The sequence below is a fragment of the Prinia subflava genome, assembly GCF_021018805.1.
Source record: "Prinia subflava isolate CZ2003 ecotype Zambia chromosome W unlocalized genomic scaffold, Cam_Psub_1.2 scaffold_56_NEW, whole genome shotgun sequence".
In the NCBI taxonomy this organism is placed as follows: domain Eukaryota; kingdom Metazoa; phylum Chordata; class Aves; order Passeriformes; family Cisticolidae; genus Prinia; species Prinia subflava.
In genome coordinates this window covers 204,794-214,917 of record NW_026960621.1, presented here as the reverse complement: position 1 = coordinate 214,917, position 10,124 = coordinate 204,794, and the positions used below count along the sequence as shown (strand labels likewise).

General features: G+C 43.8%; 1 protein-coding gene across 1 annotated transcript; it reads right to left on the bottom strand.

Annotated features, from left to right (window-relative positions):
- Window positions 1-8,907: 8,907 nt before the first annotated feature.
- Window positions 8,908-10,124, bottom strand: LOC134565296 (type-2 angiotensin II receptor-like). Its single transcript, XM_063424812.1, is given in 2 exon segments — window positions 8,908-9,644; window positions 9,647-10,124. Coding segments are annotated over 2 exon segments (1,128 nt in total). The 5' UTR covers window positions 10,038-10,124.

Here is a 10,124-nt window from a genome sequence, read left to right as displayed (position 1 = left end):
TTGAAATGGGATAATTTGTTTACAGAGCAGGTAAATGCTTCTTGGTAGGCAAAGAATGAAAACTGGAGCTTGTAGAGCTAGTAAATGTGAGCCAGCAAAAGGGTGATTTATGAAAGGCTGTTTCTCTGGGGAGTTCTATGGACATCCTCATGAAAAGGAAAGTAGTGACTTCTTTTGATCACCACATGAAGGGGAACACATGGCTGTCTGTTCCTGTTGTGCTGCTCTGCCTCTGACTTAACGCCTCTGCTCCTTTGGTGTATTTTTCTTCTCCAACAAGTAACAGGAAAGGTTTAAGACCCCAGTGAAGTTGAGGAGAGATTTCCTCTACGTATTGTCATTAAATATTCGGTCTGAGACAGAAAGGAAGCAAGGCCAAAGGAAATGCTCTGTATGACAGCTTTAGGTGTCAACTGCCAGCATTGCCCTACTTTATCATGAGTTCAGCTGGTCTGAACACTACTGCACACTTGCAGTAATGTTGCAACAAAGACTGTAGATTAGGAGCAGGTGGCATCATGAATATATCAAAGATTTATGACAGGATCCACAGTAGGAGGGAGCTCTGGAATCAACCTCTGAATTCTTCATGTGTGTCCAACCGCATCTAACTCAGGTCACCTGGCCTCATGTTACCAGTGTGGCAACAAGTCCTCAGCACTGTCACCTGCTCTTCAACCCAAGGAAAACCTTTGAACATTCCTCAGTAATTATTCAGAGGCTTTCAAAAGACCCTCGTGCTGAATCCACCCTGTTCATTCCACATGAATCTCTGACATTTTTTAAAAGGTGGAATTTTTTTTGATGGCATGCCTTACAAGAGTCTTGCTTAACCCAAGTGCTGTCTTTGCAATCACCAAGTACATAATTTCCCACCCAGCTTGGGTATGGATAAAATCTGCTCCTGCCTTCAGCATGAAGATGGCTCTAGGTACTACTACAGCTGAATTAGCTACAGGGTAGCCCAACATTATCAACTTTTTGTTTTCATTACCTGTTTGTGTTCCTCATTCATCCTGAAGTTACCTGCAAAGCATCAAACCTCAGAATAAAAATAGCTAGAAAAGCAGCTTGTTGTGTCATAGTTCGGATTCATGTTTGACTCAGAGCTGAAGGTATAAACATTCCTGACTCCTACTGGTAATTTCTTTTTCGGGTATTCCAGTGGGTGAAAGAAAAATCTCTTTGCATTCCTGCAGGGGAGGAAGACCAACATAAAATCAGATGAAAGACTGTCAGATCCCAGGCTGAGCGCCAGTGATGTCCACAGGGCTTTACCCAGTTAATACAGCATATTTAGTGTCGTACTATAAAGTCTTTTTTACTTAGACTTGTCCTTGAAAGCAACTCCCTTGGGTTGTATAATTTCCCCGGTAAAAGTGCATATATACTGAACTACAGCAGTCTATTAGCACAGATTTAAAAGAAAAATTAATCTTTTCACTATTAAACGTTGCTTACATTACGAAGTCTGTCTTGGTCTAGAAGTACATTCTTACGCAGACCTTTGTCAAACATTTTTACTGCACACTAACTGCACATGGAGGAATCCTCTTGCAAAGAAGCACAATCACTTTGAAGAACAAATTCTGCACGCTGTACTTATCTAACAGCCTTTCAGAATTTCCCAACCACCGAAATGCTGAGTATCATTACTAATAGCAGACAGCTAATACAGTAAAACAAGGACACTCAGCACTCTATGTTAAAAAGGGATTCATAATCACAACAGTAAAGATATGTATAGAGAAACAAATTGCAGAGTCCTTCCCTTGGAAGAAACCTGGCTGTGATTAGTGGAGGTGAGATGGAACACGAGTGTCATAAGATCTATTTCACTATATGTAAAACTCCTCAAAGCACTCACCAGAACAAGTCAAAAACCACAAAGTAATTCTGCTCAGCATCTACTGAGAAAACTTACCATGCTCCCCTGTAAGTGAAGGCCCTAAATAGTGGTATGTCACATGAACATCACCTCTTGGAGTGCTCCATTTTCTCCAGAGACAAGGTACTTGCTACCTATTTTCCACCCTGCCATGACACAGCTGCATGCCTAGCACACACTGTATTCATCATTTTCACTTTCCTGTCATTGCGAAAGAGCTCATGTTTGGATGCTGTCCTGACTGTTCCTGTAGATGTTTTGCTGTGCTTGTTGAAGGAAGCTGTGCCTGGGGCTGGGATGATGTCATGATCTGATGGACGGTTGTGATGGTTCGTTTTGATTTCAAAGTGCAAAAAGAGGCAATGAGAACTTAGTTCAAGTAAAATCAATGTATCTTTATTGATACCCACAATATGCGATAAAAGAGAAGGGGAAGAGAGAGAGAGAAAAGAGGAAAAAGGGGGGGGGGTATAGCTAGCGACAGCAGACGTGAGTCCTCCTGACGCTAGAACCAATAGACCACCTTCACAGTCCTGGTGGCGTGTGCCAATAGATCCCTCTTCTCTGTCGGGGAGGCCTCAGAGGCTCTCTTTTTCGGGGAGTTTATTATAGTTCTTTTTCAAGGCGAGAGGCAAGAGGCCAATGAGGAGGGGGAGACCTCGTGGATGTTGCAGGTCTTCTTGCACAATGTAGAAGCAGGGCAGGCTGGGCTTTGCAGCAGGTACAGCACAGTCAGTCAGAGCAAACACAGCCTCTGCAAACACCACCCAGGTACCGTGACAGCCCCCCATTGTTTCTGCACGGGTCTTTGAGGAGGGCGTCTTGGTCCAATGGGTGCACCTGCAGGGAGGAACCTGGGTCCCACCTCAATCAGGCCAGAACTCCTGTGTTGTGGTTTAGGGTTCTTGGGGTCTCAGCCTCTGACAATCATGAGACAGATGAGGGATCTTTGGACCGTCTCTCACAGATGGCTGATGGCACAAAGGGCCAAGTTTAGGGCATGGACAAGTTACTTCAGAGTTCAATCACATGCCTCCAACACAGCAAACACCTCTACATGCATGTACTTCCTTCAAGATGAATGAGCTGCAATATGTGTGGGCAGACAGATTTAGAGCACAACCTCAGAGGCATTACCAGGGAATGCAGAAGACACTAAAACCCATATTTAAACAGTAATAATTAAATGCTGGTTCTGTCTCCTCATGGATATATCATATGAAAGTGACATATTTTTATTCCATTGCATACAAGGTCTCCAACACATTGCTCAAGAGCAATTGTATCTCATATATCCAATACATCTCTGTCTAAATGCATTTAATGATCATACTATTTCCCTTCCTGTTAGAAATGCTTCTTACAATTGTTGCAAGGTAAGTGTGATTTCTAGAGAAAGCCTTGTCTCTGTTCCCTTTTAGGTGTCATTCATGTAGACTTGACAGCTGTGTCGGATAAGTCACATTTGGGCTATTGCTGTTGTTGATTTTCTTATTTAAATTTACAATACTAGAAACCAAAAATCACACTGGATCCTGGCTTCCCATAACTGCTTGTCTTACAGGGATGATGCAGAGCTTTGTGATATTATATTTGCTTACTGCAAAGAGCTACTGGTTGTCAGAGGGGGATAGGGGGCAAGTTCAGATGTACTTCATGGCAGGGAAATTATTGTCATGATGCTCACCCACTTCCATATCCCTCTGCTTTGTCCTTGTGAAGTGCTTTGAGGATTAACTGAGTTCTATCCGGAGCCTACAGTGTCAAATCCAGGCTCTGCCTCAGCTGAAGAGGAAGTGGAAAGTAAACATTTGAAAGAGGCAATGAGAGAGCTTGGCTTGCTCCCTATCCTGGGACACTCCACTCCAGGACCCCACTGTTTTCAATAAACAAATCTCAATTTTTACCCCTTTTTATTTTTTTTTCTTTACCATTTTGGTTCTTATGAAATCTGGCAAACAGGAGGGAGCATCCTCTCTCAGACAGATACCTCACTGGATGCTCTGCCACAACCATAGCAATGGGCTGACCTCTGCACCCAAACCAGAGGATATAGTATGTTGAAGACAGCAGCCTGGGCTTCTTCTGTAGGTAGATATCTGGTAAAACTAAGTCAGGGAAGACTCAAACCCCTTCCTGGCAGAGCCCATGGGCCACAGGAACAAGCATCTCTCTGTTGCACCCAGCTGGATCCTGCAGCAGGCACATGTGAGGAAAGCACATCCCAGGACTTTGCAAAATGAAGCAGCCCTTCCCAACAACAATAGTAATTTTCCTCCATTGAGAGGAGATTTCAGATGAGATCAGCAAGGCTGTCAGCTTGGAGCAAAGGCTTCCAGACCACCTCAATCTCTCCGCTTCAGGTTTCCTGCATTCCTGCCAGGACCACTCAGAATATCCAAAAGGCCTCATTTTCATAGGGAAACATGGGCAGTTCACTTGCTCCATGGTACCTCCACGCCCTTCAGCCAGGACAAGGGGAGGTGTTGTGAGGGGAAGCCAAGTTGTGCCAGTCGGCTGCAAAGTGGCAAGATTACATTCCTGCTCAGAATCTGGCAGGAACAAGGACAAGTGTGCTGAGTGGGTGCCAGCACAAGATTCAGGCAGTGTTGACTTCTCGGGGAGAACATGCTCCACCAAACATTTTTTATTGTATATCTTACATAAACAAAACATTTAGCTCACCACCCAGCACTAGCTCATAATAAAAAAAGCCAGTGGCTTTCTCTGCTGCATACATTGAAGTTGTGTAGTCAAGTCAGCTCAGGGACACACACAGGATGCTCAAAGTGGTCTGAGCAATCATTTAAGCTGAAAGCAATCAACTACAGCTAAAAAAGGAAGCCACAAACAGGTTTTGCTGAGCAAATACATCAGAGACAGACTGACCCATGTAGGAAACCATCCTTTCCATCTCTCTTTGGGGAAAGACCATCTGTCAGGTTCAGAAGTGCTCCAGGACATTCCCTTCTCCAAACCCATCAGAATTTCTATATGATACATCACAAAACACCCCTTCCACAGTGGGCTTTCCTCTCCACTCATGCTGCTGCACCACGGCAGAGCCAAAACCCAGTGGTTGCTCATAAATTTATCTTTCTGCATTTGCAGAGTGGGCAACCCAAAGTGACCACACACTCTCCCAAAGTCCCTGCCAAAACTGTGTGAACGGCTCTAAGGTCCCAAAGTCCAGGTGGGTGCTGTGGGATGGCCAGGCTGACCTGAGCAGGTCCCAGGCTTGCATACCCCATGAAAGGACTGCAGGACTCCTGCCTTGGAGAGGGGTCTGCATTTCTTAGGAGACCCTAAGGCAACAAAGGGCTTGCAAAGGACCAGGGTGGGAGATATATTGGGATCTTACTGACAGAGGTTGCAGTCCTGCACAACTATCAGAATAATATTAAAACATCAGCAAAATTTTCTCTTGAAAGGAAAAAAGAAGCTTCGAAATTGCAAGGGAAAAAATCTGCTTAAATATCCATCCACATTCTTTTGCTGAAAATCACAAAAAAATAAACGCAACATGTGGAAACTGTGAAATCCCTCCCACACACACATTTTCTGTTAAAAGTCCCTCAAAAATCTCATGAGAACTTGAGTATGATGGAAAAAATTCTTAGAACTCAACATTAATCAGTTTGCTCTAAAAATAAAACAAAATCCTGGATACAGCACCTCCCCTGTTTCCCCCCTCTTCAGACAGAGTTTTTGGGATGTTTGTTTAACCACACTGCTCAAATTCATGACCTATTAGAGGTACAAGGCAGATCTAGCAAACAAAAATGTCACACTGGGATCACTCAGTTTGTCACTCTTGCAGAATATGACCTTCAGGGTAAATTTCTTTTGAAACTTTTTGAAAGAAAAAATTTTCCTCCCCTCTCAGTTCACCTCACATTTAATACTTTTTTTTGTTTCCCTGTTTCTAGGAAAGTGACACTGGGTGCAGCTGCTTCAGCCCCTGTATCGAGATTTCTCTCAATACCTCCGAGGGTCCAGCTAGCGGAGAAATGGCTTAATAAAATAGCGAGACGGCTTCTCAGGATATGCTTTGTAAAATAAAGGTTTTAATAACAGCAAAAATAATAAACATTACAAAATGAAAAGAGATAAGCCGAGCACAGTTTACCAAGCACAGTTACACTGGCTAAGGCATTCCCAAAAAGCCTCGTGCACCTCTTGTGCAGGCTCTTTAATACTCGATAGTCTAAGTAGGATTATTTGGCTCTTTGCCTAATGAGATAGACACTAGGCTTTGAGGTGCACTTCCAAAGCCCTATCACTGTGTCTGTGCTGGTACTGAGTCAATTGCAACGAGCAAGCTATAGAAAATTCTAGTTTAACTTCCTTATATAGAAACACCTGCTCGGGTACAGAAATGCACGACTACACCCCTGCAAGTGGTTATCAGTCCCTGCCCTCCAGCAGCCAAACATGAGTTTGTCCCACAGCAGTGGGAGATGCTGCATTGCTGCTCTCCCCTTGGGAAAGCTTTATTCTCATTTTCTCCAGCCTCTCACAGCTTTAAATGCAACTGGATTTCAGATTCCTGTAGTATTTCCTTATCAGCATAAGTCTGCACACCAGGCAAAAGGCATGATCCTTTTTAAACACTGTTGTTTTTTAGCAGGTCCAACCTGACATGCAGAGAATGTGCAGCCTGCGCCTCCTCTCAGGACAGGTACAGCTGTAGCACAGGTACCACAGAGGTCAGATGGTACAGGTTAGCTTTTGTTTTGAGACTCCAAAGATGTCAACTAATGTTCCACTTGTGCTCATTACTGACCTGTATTGCAGCAAAGGTAAAAAGCTTCCACAGCCTCTTATTACCACTCTGAGTTTGCTGCCTGGAACACCTGATGATTTTCTAAGTGTGCTAGGTTTTTTTGCTGTAGCACAACTGCTTTGCTGTCCTCATTGCTAAGCAATTAACAGTTTGTCCTTCCAGAAACATCCAACACCCCAGACACTATTAGCTCCTTGGAACATTTTCAACAAAAACATTCCAGGGGAGCTGCATTAGCAGCTCTGCCACTTTCAGAGATAAGCATCTCTCCAGCCACATACCCCACTACAGAACACCAGAGTAGGACAGGGAGAGGGGGTTACTTATGGTCAGGCCCTGTTCTGCCAAGTTCTGCACAAACTTTTCATCTCACATCACTCTGAGACTGGCACATTTCTTGTATAATCCAGTGAAGAAATTTACCCCTACCCTACCAGAGAGGGGAACCTGCACCAGGTTCCCATGGTTTCCAGCCAGTTGGGACTTCCAGGGAGGCCGGCTTGACCCCTGGATCAAAACTGTAAATGCAAGCCTCAAGAGTAACTCATCAGAGACAATTCCCTGAAACTAATGATCTTTTGGTCACTCACCCTGGGGAAAACTTGCATTCAATGGTAAAAGGTGCTAACAGACCCCTTTTAGACTGAGCCTATCAAAGGGTCCAAGAGGACCAGTATCTCTCCAGTAAAATAAAATTTCAAATAAACATCAAAAGCAATCTCAAAATAGAATCAGTATTTCCCAAATACTTTTTTCACATTCATTCTTTAGTTAAAATGAGTAAACACACTGAAGCGGAACAAAGACTCCACAACCAAAGGTTATGAAGTAGGTATGCTTTACTCGGCAACTGGGCACACGGGGGATCACTCTGCCAAAGACATGTCCAGAACAGAGCAAGTGCCCTGTTCAAATACACTTAAACTCATACATATTCACAAAAGTTTCAACATCGCCTATACATAATCAGAACTTATCCCCACCTGCTCTTGCTTCGTATGTCAATCAGCTTTTTGTCGGTCTGCGTTTGCACATTATCTTCTGGTGGTCTCGGGCAGGGGTCGCTGGATGAAGTAGGATAGTCTTCCTCAGGTGTCCCCTGGATGAACCCGGTTTCTGCGCAGGCCCTTTTGGTCTCTCGCTGTCCTCTAAGGCTCCTGGACATAGTCTAAACTACAAATACATTTTTTTTCCTAGTTTTTGAGCACTGGTTTCTGCTTATCAGTCTAAAACAAATGGGCAAGGTCCTGGTTTTGTATGGCAAAGGACTATCTGTTTTTAACACGCTTGATTACACAGCAAATTATAATCTGTTTAAATTTAGTTATAAGTTCCCTATATCAACACCACGGTTTTGCTTCTGAGTGACACAGAGTCACTCAGGATTTCTGTATTCAGTACTCCAAATTTACATGAGTAATTGACATTTAAATTGCAAAAGGTCCACACAACCAGCAAGTCCTTGCCACGAAGGCTGCTGGACAGTGTGTGGGGCTCAGCATGCCCATGTAGCAGTGAGACACAGCATGATGACTTCCTGCATCATTTTTGTCAGAAGTGACCACACTGAATCAAAGAAAGGACCATCTGGCCTATGGAAATGTTGCCTGCTCTGAGAAAGGTATAAAAATGTGCACTTTGTGGTTTTACTTTCCCACAAGAATACTCTCCCACCTTCAGCAGTCTGTGGAACCACATCTCCATACATTCTCAGGATACCAGGCTGAAAGAAGCTGGAAGTATATTCTATGCATTTCACATACATTTCTAGCAATTTATTTTAAAAAATTAAAATATACACAATAAATGTCAAAATATTTTCTTACAGGTAGGTACACAAGTATCTGCACTGCTTTATTTACACATTCTCTAGTGATAATCTCTTTTAGAAAATCAGTTCAGTATAATACTCAGAACCTATGCAATTGTAGCTATGGTGTAATGATCCTTCAATATATTTAGACTTCTTGTGTTACACTTAACACTTGCCTGATCTCAGCCATACAAAAAGCTGATATTTAAAATGCCATCAATATAGTTATTTGTCAGAACCTTCCCTCTGTGTAAAACTTGAGTTCTTGTTGTAAAAAGGAAGGAGGAATAAATCCCCATATATAACAAAAACAGATTCTCCTTCAAACAGCTGGTGAATGAATGGGCACAAAACAAAGGGAAGAGGAGACAGGAATGTCACCATTGCAGGGACATCCAGCTGCAATGACATCATCCCACATCACGCCCCAGTGCCTACAGGAAAAAACTCAGGTTCCTCTTCTTTGCCCATTAGGGTTTCAGCATCTCTGAAGCAGCTGCCCTTCCTCACAGAGGAGCTTTCTCGATGGCTGTTGAACTGATAAACTCTTCTCTTGAACAGGTGGTGGAACTTCTGGAACTGGTTACCAATGAAGCAGTACAGCAGGGGGTTGATGCAGCTGTTGGCGAAGCCCATGCAGATGCCAAATGGCAACGCTGTGTTGATGACCCCCATCACCTCACAGCTGTTAATGATGTCCATGTGAGCCAAAGCATTCAAAAACATTAAAACGTGGAATGGCAGCCAGGAAATCAGGAAGGCCATGACAACAGCAGCCACCAGCTTTAGGACTTTGTCCCTCTTCTGCCTGCTTTTCCCAAACTCCTGTGCTTTAAGCAAGTGCCTCCTGATCCAGATGTAGCAGGTGGTGATCACTGCCAAGGGGATGAAGAAGCCGAGGGTGTTCTTCAGGAAGGTGGTTGCCACAGACCATTTTGCATAGTTCTCATAAGGAAAGGACATAATGCAAGCATTGACATCCAAGTTTTCAACATAGTAAGTATGTCGGAAATAAAAAGTTGGGAGGGAGGACAAGCAGGCAAGGCCCCACACAACCAATGCTACAAAATAAGCTTGTTGCGGAGTTCTCCTCTGGGAGTAAATAGGATGGACAATGGTGTGGTACTGGTCCATGCTCATGCATATAATGAAAAAATACTTGCAAACATATTCAGACACAGGACAGAACTGGAGATCTTGCACATGAGAGACCCAAAGAACCAGTTGTATACCTGTGTGTAGTAGGTGGCCCAGAAGGGGAGGGTGGCCAGGCACAGCAGGTCTGCCATGGCCAGGTTGAAAATGTAGATATTAGCAACTGTCTTGTGGCCAGTGTGATGACAGAGCACCACAACCACCACACTGTTGCAAACCAAGCCAAGAACAAAAAACACAGAGAAGAGAGCTGGAATTAGCGAAAACTGATAATCTGAAGAGGTAAGAGGGCAGAGAGGGGATGAGTGTGACACAGCCAATGAGTTTGTCAGTGCTGTAGACAGGACTTGGAGACTTTCCCTGGTGGTGACAACCAGGGAGTAGTTGCTCTGCATGTTGGTCCTAGTGGAAAGGGAGTTTCTTCAGGAAATTCATGGGCTGGCAGCACTTTCCTATAACATTGCTCACCTGCAGATCAGAAA